Source organism: Carya illinoinensis, chromosome 13 (genome assembly GCF_018687715.1).
Source record: "Carya illinoinensis cultivar Pawnee chromosome 13, C.illinoinensisPawnee_v1, whole genome shotgun sequence".
In the NCBI taxonomy this organism is placed as follows: Eukaryota; Viridiplantae; Streptophyta; class Magnoliopsida; order Fagales; family Juglandaceae; genus Carya; species Carya illinoinensis.
Window position 1 is genome coordinate 1,083,965 of NC_056764.1, and position 24,956 is coordinate 1,108,920.

The following is a 24,956-nucleotide window of genomic DNA, read 5'->3' on the forward strand; positions in this document are numbered from 1 at the left end:
TTTCTAATTTTTATTTTTTATTTATTTTTTTAAAAAAAGAGAACCAGTTTTAATGGACATGAAATGACTTTCTTAATAGCCTAGTGTTTGTTTGCCCATGGGAACCAGAACATTCGTAAGTTTAAATACTCAAATTTCAAACTACCCCCCAACTACCTAGATATTGAATTATTCACTCAATTAACCAACCTCGCGTAGGTTTAGAATTGTTGTGAGATAGGTTAGTTTACCACATCACTCACTTAAATAACCCCAATTAATACGAGATGAACCATCAATTCATGCAACTTATTATCATATTTGGTTGAAGAAATAGAAGTCATGTAAAGATTATTCAGTGTGTTACGCCTCTAAATTAAAACTAAATTAAAGGGAAAATTCACCTAATCAAACTCATCGAAACTCAACCCTTTGATAATCTGTATCTCATAACTTGAAAACTCAATTTCCAACTTTGAAATCTATTTTGTCTATAATGATATTTTTTTCATCAAAAGTACTAAGGCAAGTTGCATACACATTTTGCTATGATGATGTTGCTTAATTATGTCTGAACATATGAAATTTTTCTATGATCTTCTAAGCATCTTTTGAACAGACTCGCACATGTTTGGTAGCGGAGGTTTGGATGATGAGTTAAGTTGAAATGAGATGAGATAAGAATTAAAAGTATAAATAAAATATTATTATAATATAGTTTTTTAATATTATTTTTGTTTTAAAATTTGAAAAAAAAATTCACACACATTTTTTTCCATCATGTGCAATTTTTTAGCTGGCATTTAAAGTGGCATTATAGAACAAAGGTATTCAACAAAAAAATATTATTAAGTATTGCCCAAAAAAAGAAAAAAAAAATACATCCCGTGTAGTTGTAAGATTCAATTGAGATTAACTCAGTTTAGCTTAATTTTAAACTGAGTCTAACATCTAAACACTCAACTCTCAAATTACTAAACTTATCTCAACTCAAAACCTTTTTACAAGTAAGACTCACAACTTTTTTCAACTCAACACCTCTTTATATGTGAGATTCATAATTTTTTTCCAACTCAATACCTCTTTATACGTGAGATTCATAATTTTTTTCAATTTTTCATAAATAGTACTAAACTCGTATTTAACGTTCAAACATACCTAAACTTATTTTAGATAGCTCTATATAACTCACTCCATTAACTCAACTTAATATTATTATTAAATAACTTAATTCAACTCAACTTAACATCTAATCGGAGCCTAAAGTGCATTTGCACATATATAACTAATATAGTAATTGCTCATTGACAAAAACAAAAAAAAGCAGAAAAATAACGTGGCGTACAATTTAGTTTCCTCTCTCTTTTTTATTATCTTTTGATCACAGGCATTTGATCAATGAAAACACTTTTTTATTTCCTTTTTCTTTTTAACTTTTTGATGAACACATGAAAACCATTACTTTTTCATACGTAATAAACAAGGAATTCATCACTTCCAAACTCGATCATGATCATTAAGCATTAATGGGTCCGTATGAACCAAAACGTACGAATTATCTGAATTTTTTTTCTTTCTTATCATCAAGAAGGTTTGTTTAACTAGAAAAGAAAGATCGGAGAGAGAGAGAGAGAGAGAGTCCAAAAGTCTCTCATGCAATGATAAGGATTATAACACTTTGAATCAAGGAGTGGTTAAGAATAATGCAGATGTGAATGAGTTTTGGCTTCTTTTGAACCTATGAAACAGCACTTAGTGCAAGTTATCATCGCACCACGTGAGCTGCAAATGGAAACGCAGCTCTCCAATTCCTCAAGTGTCGGATGCTCATCCTGTTGCTGCCAAATTCTCCCAAGACAGTCCCATTTTCCGTTGTCTTGCTCCCCATATATATGTTGGTCCATGCATGAAAAAAATGAGAGATCAAAGGGAGCCAAAGGCTATGGTCGTCCATCTCTATCTGAACAATGGGTCCTTGGTGTTTTGGGTTGTACCGACAAATATGGCAGTCTATTTATTCATCCTTTGAAATGATAGCTAAGTACCTTATCAGGTTAATATATAGTTCATTTATGAAACCTGAAACTGAGCAAAGTAATATTGATATTTGGGCCTTTTACCTAGAAACAAGGCACAAAATCATACCTACTTTATCAAAAGGAAGGGGAAAAAAAAAGTGAGTGAGAGTGCCTAGCTTTACTTGATGTTACAGTTGCATCTTTAAAGTAATATATATTAGAAAGCAATTAACTTGGGTAAATCAAAGACAAGGATCTTATTGGGAATCTGCTTTTGTTTGGTGCGTGAGAAATTACCTGGAATGATCAATAAGCTTTTTTCGCGTCAACATGCGTATAATAAAAGTATTATGTCTTCTTTAATGAAAACTAATGAGCAGTGATCAATCTTTAAAAAGGAAAAAAAAAAAAAATTCTGGAACATGAGAATATTGTTCAAGTGCATTCTTCTCTATTTTCTCTCTATCTTATTTCTATCTTATCAGCACAATAAACGGAAGATTATAGCGGGGTAAGTGCAATGAAAAGCATGGCATTGATTGCTAGCTCCAGTGTTGAAACTTTGCCAATCACTGCTACTTTTTATGGAGATTAATTAATTAGCATAGATGGTGAGATTAGAGAGCATGGCTTCCATATATGCAACATTCCCCAAAATGTTCTGCTTCATCTGTTCATTATCGATGGCATCATTAATGGAATAAGTAGAAATCCTTAGCAAAGCCCAACTGATTGAAAAAGCTTGAATATTTTTACTACATTATTACAAGCATGCACCCTAATATCATGATTGTTTTACTGTTTTAACTGAATAAAAAAAATTTACAAAGGACTATCCCTTTTCCCCCTCAGTGGACAAAATGAAGAAATTAGAACAGTCATAATCTATGCATGGTACTACTATTGCACTTTCTAATTCTCCTTACTAAAGCCATCATCAGTTTTTTTTTTTTTTTTTCCTTCTGTGAACAATCTCAAGTTGCAGTCCTTTAGATCATGCGGAGAAACTACTCATAACCTTACTGTGTTTTACAGATATCATCATGCATATAATGCAGCATAATCTTTTGCTTTGGTTAGAACTTAGCAGGAAAGGTATCCCCAACTAAACACCAACTGCTACTTCTGTACTCATCCAAGAGAACAAAAAGAAAAACTGATACTCTTATAGCCAATACTTTTTAACCCAGTTGGACCACATTTTTGCTGATTGAAAATTTTTTTAAAGGCCATTGAATGGTGAATGGAGCACTCGTGTTCTAGTGATGAATGAATATCATGTGAGAGATTCTTGCCCCAGTTTGAGGGTTACCTCCATCCCCCAAAACCTTTTGTCAGTTCAACCTGACAAATGCTCCCCCATGAGGAAAGATAGTGTTACAGTCCAGTACATGGGAGTTCATGGAAAATATTCTTTTTGTTAAATCAACCACGTGATTAGTGATACCATGAATGGAAAGAATAGTTAGAGATATATACCATTCAGGAAGGACTAGAAAAAATAGTTACAGATATAAACCATTCCTTTATTTATTTCTATGTTAAGAGAAATAAAGTTCCAAGGATAAGTATTTTCTATTCATTTCCTAGTAGACTGTATACTCAATTTATATTCTCTTTTGTACAACAATAATTAATAGGGCAAGAATGGGTGAAACTAGAAAAATAATATATGGGAGAACTTGATTCAGACCACCCTCTTCAAACTCAACTTCTTTTAGGGGATAGTTTGATTTCTTTTCAATAAATGCTTCAAAAAAATTCTGGTAACCTGCATTCTTCAGATAAAGAGGCGTGCTCGTTGTGAACTTCATCATCTCCATGGCCTATTAAGAGTTGTAATTTGACATGACTATTAGATAGAAACAGGAAAAATGAAAAGTGAAAATACCTTGTTATGTGTGACCAACTCTAGAAAACCCCCATAATATGTCTAGATCTATTTCTCATTGGTGGTGGGAAATTTAAACTTGAAAACTATTGTCTTGCCATGATCAGGAAAAGAAAATGCCCACACAGAATATAGTTCTTAGGCATTGACGTAAGTTACATTTCATTATTAACACTGCCATGTCAGATTTAAACCTTTCAGTAACCTTTGCTCTTCACCCATAAATACAGACACTAAATCGTACAGACAGAAAATCGGTAGTTACCTGAAAGCTGAACATGAATTGTCTTGCTTTCTTGCTTACTTGCACATTTGGGTGAGACTGAAGCTTCTCGTACATCAATCGTGCCTCATTTGGCCTGTCAACCATTACCACTGTTTAATAATCATCAAGTGAACAACAGAAAGTTAATATCACTCAGTATTTTGTCTCTGCTTGTCAAGAGGCTATATATTCAATCTAACATGCATTGTTACCTAACAGAGTTTCAACGCATGCAGCAGCCAACAAGCTAGGCAAATGGATTTTGATGTATCCAACAACCTGTTACAATCAGTGGTATGCAGCCATGGGAAAACCCAGCAATAGCTACAGACGCAGGTGAACCTCGATCCTTTGTTATGTGCATTAAAATTCAACTCCCATACAACTCAAGAGCAGAAACCAGGTACTCTGCCTTGCGAGGATCAGAGTGATCAAAGGTTGAATCTCTGATTTTAATAATTCCGTTTTTCTTATCCTTTTATATCAGGCCAAATGAAAATAGGTCTGAGACCATCTAGTACAATTTTCTCATTCAGTCAATTCAATATTTGATTCAAAATCTCGTACTTCTTTCTCTTTGACATCGGCCTTAATAAAAATTATCCATTGAAATTACAATGTTGATTCCAACACAAAGATATCTTTTCTGACATATAAAAGCAAAACCTCTAAAAAATTGAGCAGCAAGAATATATATATATATTTTTTATAGGTAATAAGTAATTTTATTGAAATAAGAATGGGCATAGCCCAGATAAACTGGAAGTATACATAAGCCTACACCTAAGAGAAGATTTTCATAACTTGTCATCTTATTTAGAATCGCACTCTCAAATACCTTATTTGGTACAGTCATTTAAACAGTATTCTAACATTCTCACGTAGGAACCCAGATTCAACTACAATATGTGGAAGATTTAACTAGTAACTAGTTGTCCGAAGCATTTAAGTTGATGAGAAATGGTGAATAGTCATCTAACCAAAAATAACTCATAATTAGTCACATATGCTCTGATGCTTGCAAATGATTCTATTGAGAATATCGACAAAGAACAAATTCAGTATCATGCCATGTTAAGGGGATGTCATGAGGGTTCTCCACTTTCAGTTAATTCTCAAATGAAAGATATACCTACTGAGGGAGTCTTGACAAATAGACCACTGCAAAGCAGCAAGCCCGTGAAGCTCACTCTGCAAAAATTATATGCATTAAATGAAATAGAGAATATTCAGATAATGTTACTTCTAAAGAAACCAATTAAAAGAAAAACCAGAGAGATAAAGGTAAAAATTCATAACCTGACTGGAAATTGTTCACTTTCATCTCATATGTAACATAATGGCATACTGGATTTTTTATGTGACATTAAAATGATGGATTATTTAATAAATCTCACAAACATTAAAATGATGGATTATTTATTAGAGATGAGGGATGAAACCTTCCCGAAGATGGCTGGAAGATATAGAAGGAAAGCTAGAAAAGTATCACTAGATTGATATCTCAGTCAAAATATACATAGGAGCAATATTTTATTCCAAATACACAAGTAGCTCGAATAGCTTAAACACCATATCACCTGGAATGTCAACTTTTCCATGACCTTCTCGTAGTAGGGTAATGCTTCCTTAAGCTTTCCAAGATTCATTAGTGAGTCTCCATCCTTTAATGCCTGTAGAAATAATCAGTTCACTGAATGACAATGCATTACAGTTTCAAAGAACTGTGTAAAAAATGCATTTGAAGGTAGTTGACGGATTTAACGTAACAGAAAGGGTGAAGCTCAATTCCAATACTCATAAAACTACACAGAAGCTAGTCATCACTAAAATTTTAGTTTAAATATTAAATATCAAACATAACTTTAAAGTTCAATTTCCAATACCCATACTAACTAGAAAATCATTGATTCATCAAAACAATGAGTAAGCAAGCACATAATTCGTATTTCAAGAATTTCTTGGAAAAAATATCTTAGATCATGACAAAAACCCATCATATTTAAAAATTTCTAAAAAAAAATATAATTCCTCATCTGAAGACACTTTTAATATTAATTCAAGAATAAGAACATACTCTTAACATACCTCCTGACATTCAGATTTTAACTTTGGATCAATTTTTAAGCCAGTTTTACTCTTGTAGGCAGCAAGTAACTCTCTTGTACGTGCTTCTTTAGCAGCTTTCTCTTCAGCTGTTTCAAGCACCTCCCCAGGGCGTATAACTCTTCCACCACCGAACTAACCAAGAGGAAAAAGGAAATATCTATCAAAGTATCTTTTGCATGCTTGTGTTTGTGAGCTTAAGAAGGTTGTAACCCTAAAAGGCAGAATCAAAATCCCAAGAAAAGTAAACGACAAATGATATTCTAAAATAAAATGCATATCTATGATGATGACTTATTCAGCAAATATGCCCACGAAAAATCTTGACAAAAATATATCAATTCACTACTCCAACATCAGTTTTGATGGCAATTAACATACCGTTCTTGAGATATTTTCAGGTCTAGGAAAGACTCCCCATGAAGAAACCTTTGGCTTGTAAAGATTCGAATCATGTTCCTGAGGCTGCTCAAGCTGTGATGTGGTTGTGTCTTCAAACTTGCTAGTATCCCCAACAATAAACTCCACATCAGTCAAGTCTCCTTCTGAGAAAGAATCTGAAACAGGAACCAGCCCAGGTGGCAGTCCCCTGCTCCTCTTCTTATCCGCAAAGTTAAGCCCCACAAAATCAATGTTGGAAACTGAAAGTTCTCCCTTCTTATTAACCGTCTTCTCCACAGTCCCACTTCCCAGACTCCCCCTCTTTCCTCCGTTCAATCCTTAAAATAAATGCAAAAAACCAAATTTAGCTCAAGTCACTTGTCCAACTAAATCATTCTTGAACAAAAATCATAAACTTGCAATCAACCAAGAATCATACAGGATCAGTAACAACATTTTGTGTGCTAAGGTAACAAATAATATATCAAACACAATTAACAAAACAAAAGTCTCGATATAATTAAGGTAACACCAGTACTTGTTTTGCGTCTTTGGATGTGGCAACCAATCAATCAGAAAATGAAAACGGGCCATTCCCGCTCGATCTCAATACCTCGACTTTCGAAAATAGAAGGTGGAATTGCGTCGCCTTCTCCACCCTTCGTGCCACTACTCACAACTCCTTTACTCTTGTTATACTCTTTTGCCTTTTGCATTGCAACCTTAACCGAAACCGGCACTTCCCTAGTCCCACCACCGACGCCAGAATCCTCAGCTGGGTTCTGCTCAATTTCCGAAACCAGTTTCGATTTTACCTCCTTCTTATAAGCCTTGGCCTTTTCAAACGCTAGCTTCACAGGGTCAACAGCACCCAGTTTCGCATCCGGGGTGCTTTCCGGTGAGTTTGGTGGAACGGGTTCGGAAGACTCAGCATTGGATGAGTTCACAGAGAAAGGCTGCTTCAACGGTTTGAACGAATGGGATATGCTGAAATTCGTGGAGGGGAAGAGAGTAGGTTTTGAGGGAGAGATAGTGTTCATGGTATTGAGAGCAGAGAGCCAAGATGGTTGAAGAGAGTCCATGGTGGGTTGGCGTGGGAAGTTAATGGGTTTGTGAGCGTTGAGCACTGCCACCGAGGGTCTGGTTTTTCTGTTATTGTTTAGATAAGGGAAGGTTTATCGGTTTAACAGATTTTTGATTGGTTGAGGGCTGTCTTCCTTGACAACATTTCTGATTAATCAATAAAATACTGATAAGTCTGCAAATCGGTAAATTCTATAACATTCAAATTGGATTAAAAAAAAAGGTGTGCTTATTGTGTTAAAGATTAAAACTTTGGACTGAGATTTTTCACCCCATCAAAAAATAGTAGTAAAATCTGAAATTTATATATATTATATGCATATTATCCATTGCATATAAACTAAAATCGATTAGGGTTTTCACTTTTGTATTTCAAACAAGTGCGTCTAATGAGAACGGATACTACCCAACAGAAGACAGTTTTGATGTGTAGAAAGCAAATCTCTCTAACCAGAAATGATCAGATGGCCAAGACAATAACCTCTGTTTCAGATTCGGGTTCCTAAATTTTCTTTTTCTTTTTCTACTTTTTAATCAAAGAGAAATAATCTAAATAATAATGATATATACAAGTTTTAAATATAAATTCCATACAATTTTTTAATAAAAAAATGTAAAAAACTCACTTTTTCTTAATATGATCCACTTTTTTTTTTTTTAATGAAAAATTTGTAAAACATTTATACATTTAGGACTTATTCCTAACATTTGAAAAATATTTTAAAAGGAATAAAAAAATAAGAGAGAAAATTATATTGCTTCCTAAAAAATTTAGCAATAATTAAAAAATAGGTTAACAAAATTTTTATACATCTTATCCTTAATTATTAAAATTGATATGCTACATCTTTGAATACTAATGGTCGAAATTGTGCCATGCCATGTATTTTTATTTTATTTTATTTACCATAATAATCCGAAATTGAGCAAAAGTGTAAAATATCAATTTTTTTTGTTTTAGTAATATAAATGTGTAATATATTAATTTTAATAATTTGAAATACGAGTTTAAAAAATTTAGGAGTGCAAAATCCGAAACCGAATTGCGTTCTCCCTTGGGCCCTCGGCGAGTCGGCATTTTGTTAAAGAATGGGTTCGGGTCCAGTCCATAGATCAAACCCGAATTGTTTTACTTCGGGTATAAGAGCCCCCAATCTCTATTCCCATCCCAATTTCTCGTTGACACACCGCCTCTCAGATTTATCAAATTATTATTTTTGAAAAAAAAAAAAAAAAACCATAATGTCCACGGAAAATTCACTCTGAAGTAGAACCCCCTGCTCTCTAGGGTTAGGGTTTATCACTCTTTTCCTCTTTTTAGGAGCTCAATTCAAAACCCTGATTTAAGATTCGTAGCCTTTTATTTCAAGACCTTCAATTTTAGCGCATTTCGTTTCGCAATACAAAACCCTTGAAGCCAGTTTTTCCTTTTGGGGTATTATTTTCCGACTGGCTTGTCACGATGACGAAAGTGTACGGAACCGGCGCGTACGACTTCAAGCGGCACCGTGTCGCCGAGTACCCGGTGGAAACACAGGCTGATAAGCCGGCGGAGGCAAAGCCTGGAGCGGCGCTCCCGAGCACGATAACTCTATCGGAGATACAGCGGGACCGCCTCACTAAGATCGCGGCGGCTAATTGGTCAAAAGCCGGCGGTGGCTCAAAGCCCGACAAGCAGTTCGACCCCGAGCTGGTCAAGGAGATCTACGAGACAGAGCTGTTGGTGAAAGGTGGGAGAAAGCCCGTTCCGTTGCAGAGGGTGATGATCCTGGAGGTCAGCCAGTATCTGGAGAACTATCTATGGCCGAATTTTGACCCCGAAACAGCGACCTTCGAGCACGTGATGTCGATGATAATCATGGTCAATGAGAAGGTAAGATTCTGAAGTTTGTTTTGTTAGTGGGTAAGTGTGAGGGAATGAATGCGCAGAGAAGTATTATGTTCCGATGAAAGGGAAGAGGGAATGTATTGCACGCTATGATGAGCTCACAAGATTACCTTTTGAACTTGTAGTTTCGAGAGAACGTGGCTGCTTGGGTATGCTTTTATGATCGGAAAGATGTGTTCAAGGGATTCCTTGAGCGAGTTCTTCGGCTGAAGGAGGTTTGTCCCTTTTTTTTAAATGGCCATACTAACTTACAAAGTCGTTCTTGTTAAAGAACTTCAACATTCTGTGGAAAGCTAGGTTTGGAATCAAGCGATCGGTTTACAGTTTCCAGCAACCCACACCATCTGGTTGGATTTTCAGATAGTTTTAAAAAAGATCTTTTACTGCTATAACTTATCAAAAAAAATAAAAATAAAACTTATACTGCTATAGTCTCGACCACTTGATGATTTTTTTCTCTTTTAAGACTTATATTGCTCCTTAGTACTGGTTCTAAGCAATGCTGCCTGCTTTAGTATTATTTCACGTTGTTCTTTATGTCATTATTAGTTAGTCTGTTTAGTTAAGTGATGCTGCAGCATGGACTTAGGATTTTTGTTTCTATCATGATGACCTTGGTTTTCGCAGCACTTGTCTGTGGCTTAAAATGATTGTGTAGCGTCTACACTCCCATAATCTAGTATATCTATCCACATTGCTCAAATGAGTAATGGTCACAAGCTATCTTATGGTCTGCTGTTCACTGGGAATTTTCAACTGATAGATATCTTAATTCACTGTAATGGGGTTGTGTGTGTTTACTTTTGTCCATAATCATTTGATTATGTGATAAACTTGAGGCATTTTTTTAATTTCTGATTGAATCTCTTACATTTCAAATGTAATCGCAGGGAAGAGAATTAAGCATAGCAGAGAAGACAAATTACTTGGTCTTCATGATCAATGCATTTCAGGTATTCTAGCTTCCTATTATATGATCTGATTGAATGCACCATATTAGAATGCATGCGATATAGAACAATATACACCCGTTAGGGTGCAAACTAGTGGTTAATGGATGGGCTTGGGATGAGCTGTAGACTCAGACATCTTGGATTTGATCCCTAACTAGCAATTCCTTGGATTACCTGATACACAGTTCTGGTGGGTGGGACCATGTATCCTGGGTTTACTCCAAAGGGGTGGGTCCAAAGGGCCTTGCCTTGGTGAGGTGCCATGCCATTAACATAAACTATTTTCAAATATCCCATTAGATCACGATTTCCTTTTCTTAACAAGCTGCCTTTATTTGCTTGAAGTACGGAATATTATCTGGTCTTGGAGTAAATTATTGGGAAACTTACTATATTCTCAATGCAAAGAAGTAGACTTTAGACCCTCTTATAAAGCATACATGTGATTGATTCTTCTTGGTAGAGCTGTATAAAATATACTTATCTAATGATTATAAGTAATATATAGCCACCTAACTTAAAGTAGACACTCAAGAAACCCTCATGATTGCTACATGCTTGACTTGTTCATACACATGTACTCGTGGACACATGCCTGCCTATATGTATAATACATAATACACTAGCATACATGTACATGCATGCACATATATGAGTGGTTCTTGCTTCTCTCTTGATTATTGAACAAGTTTTGTAACAGAGTTTGGAAGATGAGGTTGTTAGCGAGACTGTTTTGAGATTAGCAAGTTTGCAATCCTGGCATGGCCTGTCATATGGCCGTTTTCAGGTATGATGTATGCTTTAGCTTAAATCTTTTTCTGGGCTGGAGTTTATGTCATATATGCTTGATGTGACTGGTAAATCTGCTTCTCTTCTCTGTAGATGGAACTTTGTCTTAATACGGATCTGATAAAGAAATGGAAAAGAATGACAAAGAGAGAGGCTAAGGAGGCGACAAAGCAAGGGGAGCTTTTTAACCCCACAACCAAGCTTGAAGTGAAATTCTTGAGAAAATTTATTGAAGAATTTCTGGAGGTTTTATTGTGCAATAAATTATGAAGTAGTTGTTTGATCTATAATTGTTGTTGCTCAAGGCATTTATGGTTAAGTTTTTTAATTTGTACCAGGTACTTGATTCAGGGGTTTTCCCCCAGCAACAGTCCATTAAAGATGATGACGTGGTTGATGCTACTGGATTGAAGCACGTTGATGATGCCTGTGTTTTGTACTGTGAGAGGTTTATGGAATTTCTTATTGATCTTTTGAGCCAACTGCCAACAAGAAGGTAAGGATGGACCTTAAAAATATTTTTTAACTTATAAAAAAAGTAAGTAGAAAGACTAGGGGTATAAGAATTTCGGTCCAGACCGAAAAACTGACCGGACCAACCGTTTTCAGTCGGTCCGGACCAGACCGATTAAGGAATCAATTAGTCTCAGTCCAAGAAAGTAGGGAAATTCGGTTTTCAGTCTGGTCTCAAGGTGGGGTTTTTTTTACCCTAGACTAGACCAGACTGACTGGACTGGACTGATCACACCCCTAAGAAAGGCAATAAAGGTACGGTACCTTTGCCTGTTTTGATCTCCAACACACATTACCGTGGTTTGATTTTTTCCTTTTTAAGTTTCATTATGTTTCATCTTTTTCTTGCCTATATGCAGAAAATAATCTTAATATCCAAAAGAATATAACCCGAACTGTTCCTGTTCTCCACATCATTGTGACACTGGTTTCTTAAGTTTCTGCTGATTGTCTTATCGCATATTAGCTCTTTCTCAGAATATTTGTTTTTTTTTTTTTCTTGGGGAAATATGCTTCTAACTATGAAAGTGGAAATGCTTTGGTCAACTGATTTTCTCATTCCATGTTTATGTTTTTTTATATAAAAAACATGTGAAATAATTTTGTTCTCTATTTCTTTCATGGGGAATAAGGTACTTGAGGCCTCTTGTTGCCGATGTTGCTGTTGTTGCCAAGTGCCATTTAAGTGCTCTCTATCAACATGAGAAGGGGAAACTCTTTGCACAATTGGTCGATTTGCTTCAGTTCTATGAGAAATTTGAGATTAATGATCATGTTGGTACACAACTGACAGATGATGAGGTGCTCCAGTCTCATTATGACCGCTTTCAATCTTTTCAGCTTCTTGCATTTAAGAAGATTCCCAAGGTGTGTTTATAATAAAACAATTATAAGCGTCTGGAATTTGTCAAATTCCTCCTTTTTGTTAATAAATGCAAGGAAAAATTATCTGGCTCAAATGAATTTTGTAGATGTCACAATTTTCTTTGGTGCTTTTAGTTGCGAGAGCTTGCATTGGCTAACGTTGGTGCCATTCACAAGCGTGCTGATCTTTCTAAGAAGTTGTCCGTGCTTTCTCCTGGAGAGTTGAAGGATTTGATTTGCTGCAAGGTCTGTTAATGGATGATTTATTCCATATTGCCTTGTTCAGATATTTTTGTTGATCTTTGCATGGAGTTTACAATTGTTGTTTCTTGATGGTTTTGTTTTTAAGGCCTCTGTTTCTGTCGTCTATTGACGCAAAGGTTATTTTGTTACTGAATATTCTCATGAATCATCACTCTTTCAACTCTGATTAATCATGAGTCATAAAATTATGGCATCTGACCTATCAAAAAAAATTATGGCATCCGACCTTGGTGATGCTTACAGTCTTCCATAGTGTCACCTTAAATATGGTTGACCTTCATTTGTTACTACCTATGCATTTTCATTGTGTAAAGACGCCACAACGTTGGTGGTTTGTGGTTTGCATTTACATGATTCTATAGCACAACAGTGAGGGGAATTGATGATACTTCTTGGTGCTGGAGTTTTTGGCAGACGCCTTCCCATCTTTTGGAAGAAAGATGTACAGCTTTGCCTTTTCTCATTAGGTTTATTTTATTTTTTATATTTTGGGTTGGGGGTGTCAGAGTGTTGTTCTTTATGACAAGTTATTTCCTGTACATTGGTTCTTTGGTGCACAAAGGTTGCAAACTAATACTATAATCTCTAACGTCCATGCTTACTCTTAAGTGGGTTACAAGTATTTTTTACTTCTAAAAAAAAAAGTGGGTTACAAGTAGTTTTTGAGTTTACTTATATAAAAATGAATCTTTAATGTTTCTGGATATATAGTGCAACTGGGTTCAGTTTCTGGCTTACTGGCGTTGCAGTTATAAATGAATTAAATTTAGTAGTTTTGTTTCTTAATCATGAAATCCACATATTGGCATTTGAAGTAGGAAATTTATTCTTCTGTAACTCTTTCTGGGGCAAACCTAGTGGACTGTCACTTGACATTGTTCTTGTGTTATTCAGTTAAAATTTGTGCTAGCTTAAAATATTCAGTCTTAAGATCATTTGGCCGTAAAATTTGTATGTATAAAAATATTGTTGTATATGCTGTTTTACTTCAGAATACTATGGCTGACATTGTTTCCCTTATGCAGCTCAAGCTGATCTCAGATGAAGACCCCTGGTCAGAAAGGGTTGATTTTCTGATTGAAGTCATGGTTTCCTTTTTCGAGAAACAACAATCTCAAAAAGAAGCTATAAATGCTCTCCCACTTTACCCAAACGAGCAGATTATGTGGGATGAAAGCCTTGTACCAAGCATAAATTACTCAGGCGAAGGTTGCCTGGCTCTTCCTAAGCTTAATTTACAATTCCTAACACTTCATGATTATCTTCTGAGAAATTTCAATCTCTTCCGTCTCGAATCAACGTATGAGATCCGTGAGGATATTCAGGAAGCTGTACCCCATCTCCTTGCTTATATTAATAATGAAGGAGACACTTCTTTTCGTGGTTGGTCAAGAATGGCTGTGCCAATTAAAGAATTTAAGATCACTGCAGTAAAGCAGCCAAACATTGGAGAAGTCAAGCCATCATCTGTTACTGCAGAAGTCACTTTTAGTATTTCCAGTTATAGAGCACAGATAAGATCAGAATGGAATGCCCTTAAAGAGCATGATGTTCTATTTTTACTTTCTATTCGCCCTTCATTTGAGCCTCTAACTGCAGAAGAAGCTGCCAAGGCAAGTGTGCCACAAAGGCTTGGCCTTCAATATGTGAGGGGATGTGAGATTATTGAGGTTCGTGATGAGGAGGGAACTCTCATGAATGATTTCACAGGAAGAATTAAACGAGATGAGTGGAAGCCACCAAAAGGGGAACTGAGAACTGTAACTGTTGCTTTAGATACAGCACAATACCACATGGATGTCAGCAATATTGCAGAGAAAGGCGCAGATGATGTTTATGGGACATTTCATATATTGATGAGAAGGAAGCCTAAAGAAAACAACTTCAAAGCTATTTTAGAATCCATAAGAGATCTTATGAATGAATATTGTATTGTTCCTGACTGGCTACACAACATTTTTTTGGGCTATGGGAATCCTTCTGCAGCGCAATGGACTAATATGCCTGATATTTTGGAAACAGTAGATTTCAAAGATACTTTTCTTGATGCTGACCATTTGAAAGAGAGTTTTCCAGATTATCAGGTTCTTATTTGTATTTATTTTTGATGATGTGAGATCATTAAACACCAATTCTAGATGTTATGCATTGTGAACAATAAATGTGACTTAAACACTACCTGGTTCTTCTGTCTATATAGGTCTGTTTTATAAATCCAGATGGGAGTGAAAATTTGCGTCCGAGGCCTCCTTTCCGAATTAATCTTCCCAGGATGCTGAAAGGTGGCATTCATGCCCTCCCAGGGAACAAGATGTCTGCCATTGGTTCAGCAAATGATGCCAATAAGGAGAAAGAAGAACTCACTGTTGAGGCGTACACTGCTCCTGATCCAGGTCCTTATCCTCAGGATCAGCCAAAACAGAACTCAGTTAGATTTACACCTACACAGGTGCTATGCTACTAGTATTTTTATTTCAAAGTGTTATCATCTTTAATCTTCTCTGGCGATATGCTTCTCTTCTCTTTAATTGCCAAAGTGTTATTTGTGTTTAAATCTTATCTGACTTACTCAAATGCTACCCGTGTACTTGGTTTATGCATGCTGCATTTTTAAATAAGACCTTCAATTACGAATCAAAAAATAAAACCTTCGATTACTTCAAGAAAGGAAAACTCTTCTGATGCTCCTAAATCTTCTACCATTGGCTGCAGTCCTTCAAGTCCTACTTTTGTGTCTTGTCACAATTGCTTAGAATCAGCTGCATGAAATCAAGTTTGAATGGGAAAGTTGCTTGTTGACTAAATTAACCAGTGGGCCTTGCCTTTATAACTTGTATTTCTTCATTCTTTTTTATCTTTAACTTTCTCAATCAGGTCCTTTATCTTATATTTATTTATTTATTGGTGTTTTCTGATGTATTAGTCTCACTCAGTTCTTAACAATCTTCTCTGTTACACAGATTGGAGCAATCATCTCTGGTATTCAGCCTGGACTGACAATGGTCGTGGGTCCACCTGGTACAGGAAAGACTGATACAGCTGTACAAATCCTGAATGTTCTTTATCACAATTGTCCTTCTCAGCGAACATTAATTATTACTCACTCAAATCAGGCTCTGAATGATCTTTTTGAGAAGATAATGCAGGTGTGTATGGGTTGTCCCTTTGGGATGATAACTGCCTTCTGCCCCCTTTCACTCTTTGAATGATTTTGCTTGTCCAGTAGTTAAGCTTGTAATTTTACCCTTTTTTTGCTCTTGTTAAATAGATTTTAATGCAAAATTCTGTTTACTGTTTCAGAGGGATGTACCTGCACGATATCTTCTTCGACTTGGTCAAGGTGAGCAAGAGCTAGCGACCGATCTCGACTTCAGCAGGCAAGGCCGTGTAAATGCAATGCTTGTTCGACGGTTAGAATTGCTTAGTGAAGTGGAGAGGCTGGCAAGATCTCTCCAACTGCCTGAGGATGTAGGTTATACTTGTGAAACAGCTGGATACTTTTGGTTGCTTCATGTATACTCGCGCTGGGAACAATTCCTGGCTGCTTGTGCAGAAAATGAAGATAAACCAACATTTATTAAAGACCGCTTCCCCTTTAAGGAGTATTTCTCCAACACACCACATCAGGTTCTTACCGGTGATTCATTTGAGAAAGACATGAGAGCAGCGAAGGGGTGCTTTCGCCATCTTAAGACTATGTTTCAAGAGCTTGAAGAGTGTAGGGCATTTGAATTGCTCAAGTCAACTGCTGACCGTGCGAATTATCTGATGACCAAGCAAGCAAAGATTGTTGCAATGACTTGCACTCATGCAGCTCTAAAGAGGAAAGATTTTCTTCAGTTAGGTTTTAAGTATGACAATTTGTTGATGGAAGAAAGTGCACAAATATTGGAGATTGAGACCTTTATCCCGATGTTGCTTCAGAGGCAAGAAGATGGTTATGCACGACTTAAACGCTGCATTCTGATTGGCGATCATCACCAGTTGCCTCCAGTTGTGAAGAATATGGCTTTCCAGAAGTACAGTCACATGGATCAGAGCCTATTTACAAGGTTTGTTCGTCTGGGCATTCCTTACATTGAGCTCAATGCCCAGGGTAGAGCTAGGCCAAGTATTGCCAAACTTTATAACTGGAGGTACAGGGATTTGGGAGACCTTCCTTATGTAAAGAAGGAATCAATCTTTCATAGAGCAAATGCTGGCTTCTCCTATGATTATCAGTTAATTGATGTGCCCGATTACCTTGGGAGGGGAGAGACTGCCCCTTCTCCTTGGTTCTATCAAAACGAGGGAGAAGCTGAATATGTTGTCAGTATCTATATGTACATGCGATTGCTAGGTTACCCTGCTAATAAGATATCCATCTTGACGACATACAATGGCCAGAAACTTTTGATCCGTGATGTTATCAATAGAAGATGTGTTCCATATGATTTCATCGGTCCACCCAGCAAGGTACATTACATTAGAATTTGCTGATATATGAGCAGTTAAATAATGGGTCCTGATGTTAACATTACTATGTTCGGTTTGTGATGTGCATGCATGTCCAATAGCAAGGCATAGTTGGGTCCTTCCACTTGATGGTTTCATCCATTAAAATTCTTGGGAATAAACAACCAACCCTAACCATCCTGGGGTGAAGTTTCAATTGCTGATGATTGCCTAGGTTAGTTCTAAAATTCTTAACAACCCTTTTGGAGGAGGCCAGAAATCAGATCCAGCAGCATCCATTATAGGGCTTCCGAATACCATTTAAAGCTAAGAATGACCTGTGTAAAACCAGGAAGACCATTTAAAGCCATAATTACCCATTTATTCCGCGAAATCTCTTGTATTAGAACCTCCAGAGTCTTGACCCTATCATCGCATCATTACATTACAGTTGTCACTTATTTTTATTCTTTTCAGGTTACAACTGTTGATAAGTTTCAAGGTCAGCAGAATGATTTTATATTGCTGTCTCTTGTGCGCACTCGCTTTGTTGGTCACCTTCGTGATGTTAGAAGATTGGTTGTTGCCATGTCTCGTGCCCGACTTGGTCTGTATGTGTTTTGCCGCCGTTCTCTGTTTGAACAATGCTATGAATTGCAGCCTACATTTCAACTTCTGCTTCAGAGACCTGACCACCTTGCCCTTAATTTGAATGAGATCACGTCATATACAGAACGCCATGTTGAGGATACTGGACCTATCCATCTTGTCAGCAGTGTTGATGAGATGATTAGCATTTTTAACTGGAGGTATCAGGTATGCTACCATTTCTCTCATGATAAATTTCTATCCTTGTCAGTGCACAAGGCACCAATTTGTTCAATTAGGAAGAACTTTTTACTCTAGTTTTTGCAGAAGAACTTCAATTGTATTTGTGTAGCTGAACTCTGAAGTTGACAATATAAATATTTTTTGATGTCAGGAACAGTACACGAGGCACCAATTTGATCCTTATATGGCCTACCCGGGTGCACATGAGATGCAAAATGGCCAACAGAATTCAACACCCATGTATCATTCTGTGGACACTGATATACCTAAAGCTGCTAATGGCGCAGCCAAGGATATGCCAGATGAAAGCAGCATGGAAGAGGATAAAAAGATGGATGGCCTTATTAATGGCCAAAATGGGGATGTTCCGACTCTGAATTCAAATGGGGAGGTAGATAAGGAGGTTAGTAGAGACGATGAGAGTGACCCACTACCTGAAAGCAACTCAAATGAGGGAACCACAATGGAAGAGTAGTGTATTTAATAGCCCTTCTCTCGAGGGTTCACTTATCTGGGATTTTTGTACCCATAAAAGATATCTTGATTCTGCTTTGCGCCAATCGATGCCAACCGGGGAATGCTTTGCTCTAACTTTGGTCTCGGGCTAGTCTACCTGGCTCCATGACAGTTCGTTTGTTGGCGTTTGAGAGAATTTTCGTGGGAATTAAAATTTAAGCCTGACGCTCCGAAACAAAACTCCTTGAGAGACTGCTCTCCGTGGCTCTGTCATCTGGAAGAGAAAAAAAAAATGTATTCTGCTTACCAGAGTATGTATCAGTTGTACAGCGCTGTACTTGTTGAAAAAATTTCGTCTTCTGTGCTGTCTAAACAATGCATTCGTTGCAAGTAAAATCATCCTTGAAACCCTTTTTTTGGTAACTTTATAACGTTTTTGTTAATGGTTGAAGATGTTATCGGAATAATTTGTTATGATACTGAGGGTTATAACTCTAACCAAATTAGTATCTAATAGCCTTAGGGCATTTAGATTAATGGTTGGGTCTTTAACAATTGATATCAGAGCAGGAATCATGTCATAGGTTCAAGTCAGAGAGGAGGCGATGCTAGATTAAAATGTTTTTGTACTATGTATGGAATTAGTGTTAAGTCATTGAATACTAATAGATGAGTAAAATTGCCAAAAGGAAAAGGGTTACCACTGGATCAATATTGATATAGTGGGCTGTCGTGGACGTTGGGTTTGGAAGCGGGATAGAATGTTATGATCCTTAGGATTAAAAGTATAACTAAATTAGTATTAAACAATCTTATGACTTTTAAATTAATGGTTAGGTTTTTAACATGATTTCTCTCTCTCATACACACTACTCAGACCTTTTATGATTTAATCGGATCAAATACCTTATAATGATTGAAATAGCAAAAAATACACAATTTTTTTTTTAGTAATATGGATATAGACAAGAAATATCACAAAGAACAGGTAGTGGGAATATTCACTTTTCCTAAACAGCATTGCCAATGGCAAACCCATAATCTAGCCAAATAACGGCACCACACTCCTCTTCCATCATATGTACTGTGAGGAACAAAATGTAATGTATGAAGGACTACTTACAAGAAATTTCTATGAAACAAAATCCGAGGCATAGTCTAGCTTGCATGTAATGGATTGTCTCAAAAGTAACTAGACTGAGTCTGCAAGAGCTCAAGCTGCGCCAATAATTTTGCAACTGTTGGTTTTAATCTAGGATCCCCATTCTGTGCTAAATCGATAAGCACCACCTGAGCAGATTCCTCATGCTGTTCTCTGCATTCGTCCACCCTTAAAATCCTCTCCAATATCCATAGTGCTTTCTCCTGAGCCTTTACGTTCCCTGATTCTAAAACTTTTATGATGGCTTGAATGCCTGACATTTTTGCTATGCAATTGCTTCCATTCTCCCAAATCTCATCTTGCAAGAGGGTTGCAAGGGCACTGAGCACAGCTTCGTCTGCTTGCCTATCGTTACCTTCCAATATTTGGACAAGTGGGGATATAGCACCTGCCTTGACCAAACAAAATGTGCTGTTAACAAAGCAGTAGCCATCATGAACTTCACAAAATGCGTCTGCAGAAGGAGGAACACACAACCATCTAGACTTTCTTGACTTTCTAAGAGAGAGTGTATTTTGTGATAACTGAGCAAGCGAGGTAGCAGCTCTGCATTTTGCAATTGGTGACTCACTTGAGAGCAATTTCACAAGCAGAGGAATAACCCCGTGTTCCACGGCGAGGTGCTGTAATTTCTTATCAGAAGGGTTTGTGAACCTGATTAATACACCTGCAACACTCTCCATTAACCAGCATGTTGTGGGTGTTGAAGTTGCATTGGAACTCATAATGGAGACCAAAATAGGCAGCAGTTTTTCCTTCTTAAGTATATCTGTTGCTTTTTTATCACTAATGGGAAGATTGCTAAGTATGCCAACGGCTGCAGCTTGTTCATTCTTGGAAGTTGATGATGATGAGATGATATTGACAATGATGTGAATATGGGCTTCTCCAAGCTGTTCGGTTAACTCTTCTGGTAAACCTTTAGAGAGTGTGTAAATCAAATTTAAGGCCCCACTCCTGATTTTTGTGTTACTTTCCATCAGAAAGGGTAGTAGAAGTTGAATTGCACCACTTTCCTTCATCTTTCTTCTAACTTTGGCCGCACTTGAATGGGCATAAATGCTGTTAAGTGCTTGTAAGAGATGACACTGAATTACTGGACTCGAAAGATTTAAAAGTGAGAGCATCTGCTGAGCCACATCTTGGTTAACAAGAATAGATTCTGACTGAGCTATCCTTGCAAGAATTGCTGACGCTGGCTCCCGAAGAGTCATGAGCACAGAAGTCACAGAAAACAGAAGCTGAAGAAGAGGCACCACTATGCCTGAATGGACCAAGCGTTGGATGTTTTCTGTCAAGACAGATAAATTTTGCAATGCATTCAAAGCTGACAATTTAGATTCTAGTTTCCCTGAATTGAACATCTTAACAAGGGGTTCAATTGCCCCATCTTCTCCAAGGGAAGCTCTACACTGATCTGTGATCTCCATTCTTGAGAGTGCTGTTGCCATGAGAATCTTACTCATGTCAGAACCTGCCGATATATCACCAGAAGATTTAATCAGATAAACCAAACTTTTATAACCTGAAAAATGTGTTAGACTGGTGTATATGGTATATAAGCATATAGTTGTACGGAGTGTATTCAGCAAATGTTTTTTCTTTCAGAAAATGTACAATTCAGTAGGTATATCCTCCTGGTTGATCCCCTCTGATTATGCTTTTACAGCCATGTCAAAAGTGTCCAAACCCATTGACCTTGTGCGTTTACGACAGAATGCTTCACTGCTTTATCTTAATTTTCGTGTACTCCTTAAAATTAAATCTTTTGAGAATGGGAGATTAATAAGACCCTCCACTCAAATTACAGACTCTCATGTTTTGTAGATGTACCCAAAGCTTGAAGCGTATGGCACGTCAAGCAATCTTCTAATTTGTTGCAGCTAGCTCATTCCAAACATCAATTCACACTAAACCAAGCTAAAATGCAGAACATCAAACTATACAATTAAAATAACGCATTCAAGCACAGGGCTTCGTAATCACCTTCCTTCAGGTACTGCACTAATGGCTTGAAGTAACCGGCCTCGGCCATATGAAGCGCATTCTGAGTATTACTTGAAAGGGCATTTAACAGCTTCCCTGCATTGTGGGCAGCAACAGGATCATCCCCATTTAGCATTGCAACCAGCATAACAATGCAACCTTGAATTCTGCCGAGGCGCCGCTTAACTGCTGTGAGATCTGAGAGATCTAGCAACAGCCCCACAGCCTCCCTCCTTTCTTCCACATCCCGTGTCAAAGACTTCACCAGCATTGATAAATACTCAGCATCCGCCACCTTCTCCTGTACACTTTAATTGATTAGAAACATACCAAATTTGCAGTTTTTGTATTTCTATTCCAATCCAAAAATTCAAGGAAACAGAAATCCAGTAGTTTCAGATATGATATACCTTGTTGTCAGCACTCTCTGAAGCCAGTCTTCGTATTAATTGAATTACAGTCGATCTATTGTCCTGCTTGCTTGAACCTAAACGATTAAACAAAATTGGAATGATCCCTTCTTCACTGATCATTTCATGACTAACGTTTCCACTTCCAATCAACTCATTCAATCCCCAAACCGCAAATTTAAATTCTTCATCATTGCCATACTTAAGCTGCAACGCAACATCACCAATATCAAGAGTAATTCTCTCCTCAATAATTTCACTCTCTACTTTTAACTCACTAACAAACTCTGATCTCCGACTGGAAGTTGGACTCGAATTCGGAGTAAACCTTGCATTAATCAAATCCTTTTGAAGCTCCCCAATCTTGTCTTTAAAATCTGCACATAGTTCAAGACTAGCAAAGAGCAAAAGGCCTAGCGACCTCCCAAGATTATCAATTATTTCCTCCACACGCTTAACAGATGTCGGATTGGGACTTTGGATCAAGGCCTGCGAGAGTTTAAGCTCTCTCTCAAGGGATTCCACTGCTTTTCGAATCGTTGACCTCTCCATGAACTTATTATTGCCCCCTAGTTCATCGAGAAATGGAGAAAATTTCCCAACCAGCAGTGCAAACTGAGTGGAAGTCTCTCTTTCGGTGACAGACTCTTTTGACAGAGAGACAACCTCGTCGGCATACGCCATCAGTTCCGACATGAGCTCTGAAAAGCTTCTACTATCGATATTGTTCATTTCTTTATGTGACATATAGATTGAAAAAGAAGATGAAGAAGAAGAAGAACTTAATCACTCTGATAAAAGAGCTCAGAATTAAACAAAAAGGGCATGTGTGACAGAAACAGATACAATAAGGAGAGGGAAAAATTTACCGAATTAGTGAAGTATGCAAAGGAAAGTGAAGTGAGAGACAGAGAGAGATATACAGGTACAGAGAGAGATCCAATAATATGAAGAATTATACAGAAGAGAATCAGAATATAAAGAGAGTATTTATAGATAGAAATATCAAAGAGCAAACAATATTCAACAGCAGAGAGAAAGAGAACCAGAGACCGACCGACAGAGAGAGAGAGAGAGAGAGAGAGAGCGAGCTAAACAGAAAGGAAATGAATCTGCAGTGCAAATGCAAGAAAGACTGGTTCTCTGACCGACTGAGACTCCAAAGATTGTGCATCCACCTCTACGTCTTAGACCCGAGAACAGGAAAAAAGGAATCAAACCAAAGCCGAAGGAAAGACTAAGACTTGCACTCGTTCTTTTTTGTCCCCGTTCTTGCCAAGTCAGAAATATAAAAAAACGGAGAGAGAGAGAAAAAAAGAGAGTGATGTGTTGAGGGCTCGTTGGAGTTTTGCAGTTTGGAAACATATGGAGAAGGGTATACGGCGAGTCATTGTCAGTCGGCTTAGACCATTTCATTGACATGATTAAAATATACAACGTACAGTTTATCAATATCATCCTCTCCTTCGGCCATTTACAACCAGGGAAGACGAAGTCAAAATCTATCTTCTTCTCTCTCTTCACTGTTTTCTTTCGGCCCTGCTCGTGTTTTCTTTTATCTTGTCCACTTGCTTGCCGTCTCTCTTTTATTTTCACGTATTCAAACAAGCTAGATGCCGACTGGTTTCCTGGGTCAACGATACTTCGACCGGTTGAGTCTCGATCTGGTGTGGGCTTGGGTGTTAACCCCCCGCGATGGATTTCAATAATCTACTCTTTCTTCCCAACCATATATTATATCATAAAAATCAACGTTTCTTATTTTTGTTAATGTAAGATAGATAATATTTTTATTTATTTTAATAATATTAAACAAATTCATTTTTACTAAAACTTTAACTAAGTTTTATTAACAAACATACATTTTCCATTTTTCATAGTGTTATGTACCATTTCAATTTCCTAATAATTATATATTTTTTATATTTTTTTATTTTGAATTTAATTATATATTTCAATTCTCTACTAATTTTTAAAACTTAACCGTTACAAAATATTACTATTGGAAAATACCAGATTTGAAAAAAAAAATTATATTATTTTTAAAAAGGTAATAATTTTGAAAATTTTGTTTAAAATATTTGCTAGAGACTAATAGTTCAAAATATAAAAAAATAAAAAATAAAAAAGATAAAATAATGAGTGGTTAAGATTGTAAAGGAAAGTGAGAGAAAAAATAAAAAAAGAAAAATATTATTTTAATAAAATAGAGAAAAAAAAAATAAGGATGAAATGTAGGAGGTATTGTAAAAATCAATAAAATTTAAGAAAAAATTTATAAAAGTATTATTCTTAGTTAAAAAAATTTTAAAAATAAAAAAATTACACCATGTGAATGCTCTAATAAACTAAAGAATTACACCAACCAAACCCGGCCCCACCCGATCTCACTGGAGAGCATCTATGGGCCATGGCCCACAAAAGCATCCTCCACATTTCCAAAGGCAAAAAAGTTTCATCATGCTCTTCTAGTTCTAGAAAGACATGTCTCTCTTTTGGAAAAAATTATTCTCATTGTCTCCTAACTAAATATTACATATAATTTTTTATTTTTTTATTTTTTTCTTATTAAATATATAGTATATGAGTGACGAATAAAAAAACTCCACTAGTTTAATAAGAATAAAACTAAAAAATAAATAAAAATTTAATATATAATATATAGAGTGATGAATAATAAAAC

General features: G+C 36.6%; 3 protein-coding genes and 1 pseudogene across 6 annotated transcripts; 2 read left to right on the forward strand and 2 right to left on the reverse strand.

Moving 5' to 3' along the window:
* Positions 1-3,502: 3,502 nt before the first annotated feature.
* Positions 3,503-7,838, reverse strand: LOC122292549. Of its 4 annotated transcripts, none has more exons than XM_043100952.1 (7): positions 7,254-7,837; positions 6,641-6,978; positions 6,242-6,394; positions 5,734-5,826; positions 5,290-5,344; positions 4,154-4,263; positions 3,503-3,823 (listed from the first exon to the last, which is right to left on the reverse strand). In XM_043100952.1, exons 1-7 carry the CDS (start codon positions 7,720-7,722, stop codon positions 3,605-3,607), a joined length of 1,437 nt encoding a protein of 478 aa, XP_042956886.1. In that variant the 5' UTR covers positions 7,723-7,837; the 3' UTR covers positions 3,503-3,604. The 4 variants fall into 4 exon arrangements, 3 of the variants coding, with proteins under 3 accessions (XP_042956886.1, XP_042956887.1, XP_042956889.1); XM_043100953.1 differs by having other exon boundaries at positions 4,154-4,247; positions 5,286-5,344; positions 7,254-7,835; XR_006236957.1 differs by having other exon boundaries at positions 3,679-3,823; positions 4,154-4,247.
* Positions 7,839-8,894: 1,056 nt separating this feature from the next.
* LOC122292544 (RNA helicase aquarius) lies at positions 8,895-19,138 on the forward strand. The gene is made up of 14 exons (XM_043100949.1): positions 8,895-9,596; positions 9,737-9,826; positions 10,502-10,564; positions 11,265-11,351; positions 11,447-11,599; positions 11,692-11,849; positions 12,499-12,733; positions 12,866-12,976; positions 14,020-15,078; positions 15,195-15,443; positions 15,955-16,140; positions 16,295-17,449; positions 17,906-18,244; positions 18,411-19,138. The coding sequence occupies exons 1-14, from the start codon at positions 9,186-9,188 to the stop codon at positions 18,732-18,734; spliced, it is 4,620 nt and encodes a 1,539-aa protein (XP_042956883.1). The 5' UTR covers positions 8,895-9,185; the 3' UTR covers positions 18,735-19,138.
* A 552-nt stretch (positions 19,139-19,690) lies between these two features.
* Positions 19,691-23,799, reverse strand: LOC122292548 (U-box domain-containing protein 44-like). The gene is made up of 3 exons (XM_043100951.1): positions 22,274-23,799; positions 21,864-22,164; positions 19,691-21,351 (listed from the first exon to the last, which is right to left on the reverse strand). The coding sequence occupies exons 1-3, from the start codon at positions 23,018-23,020 to the stop codon at positions 19,898-19,900; spliced, it is 2,502 nt and encodes an 833-aa protein (XP_042956885.1). The 5' UTR covers positions 23,021-23,799; the 3' UTR covers positions 19,691-19,897.
* Positions 23,099-24,956, forward strand: part of LOC122292123 — a 30,232-nt pseudogene continuing 28,374 nt past the window's right edge.

What these genes read in the sequence shown, in the direction of transcription:
- LOC122292548 (XM_043100951.1), bottom strand. Translation starts at nt 23,020, where the DNA reads ATGTCACATAAAGAAATGAACAATATCGATAGTAGAAGCTTTTCAGAG. An exon ending in CAGAGAGTGCTGACAACAAG is followed by an intron (nt 22,165 to 22,273) that starts GTATATCATATC and finishes TAAAGTGTACAG; the next exon opens with GAGAAGGTGGCGGATGCTGA. An exon ending in AGTGCAGTACCTGAAGGAAG is followed by an intron (nt 21,352 to 21,863) that starts GTGATTACGAAG and finishes ATATATCGGCAG; the next exon opens with GTTCTGACATGAGTAAGATT.
- LOC122292549 (XM_043100952.1), bottom strand. Translation starts at nt 7,722, where the DNA reads ATGGACTCTCTTCAACCATCTTGGCTCTCTGCTCTCAATACCATGAAC. An exon ending in TGGAAAAGTTGACATTCCAG is followed by an intron (nt 5,345 to 5,733) that starts GTGATATGGTGT and finishes TAATTTTTGCAG; the next exon opens with AGTGAGCTTCACGGGCTTGC. An exon ending in AATTCATGTTCAGCTTTCAG is followed by an intron (nt 3,824 to 4,153) that starts GTAACTACCGAT and finishes AACTCTTAATAG; the next exon opens with GCCATGGAGATGATGAAGTT.
- LOC122292544 (XM_043100949.1), top strand. Translation starts at nt 9,186, where the DNA reads ATGACGAAAGTGTACGGAACCGGCGCGTACGACTTCAAGCGGCACCGT. An exon ending in GAGTTCTTCGGCTGAAGGAG is followed by an intron (nt 9,827 to 10,501) that starts GTTTGTCCCTTT and finishes ATGTAATCGCAG; the next exon opens with GGAAGAGAATTAAGCATAGC. An exon ending in TTTTTGAGAAGATAATGCAG is followed by an intron (nt 16,141 to 16,294) that starts GTGTGTATGGGT and finishes TTACTGTTTCAG; the next exon opens with AGGGATGTACCTGCACGATA.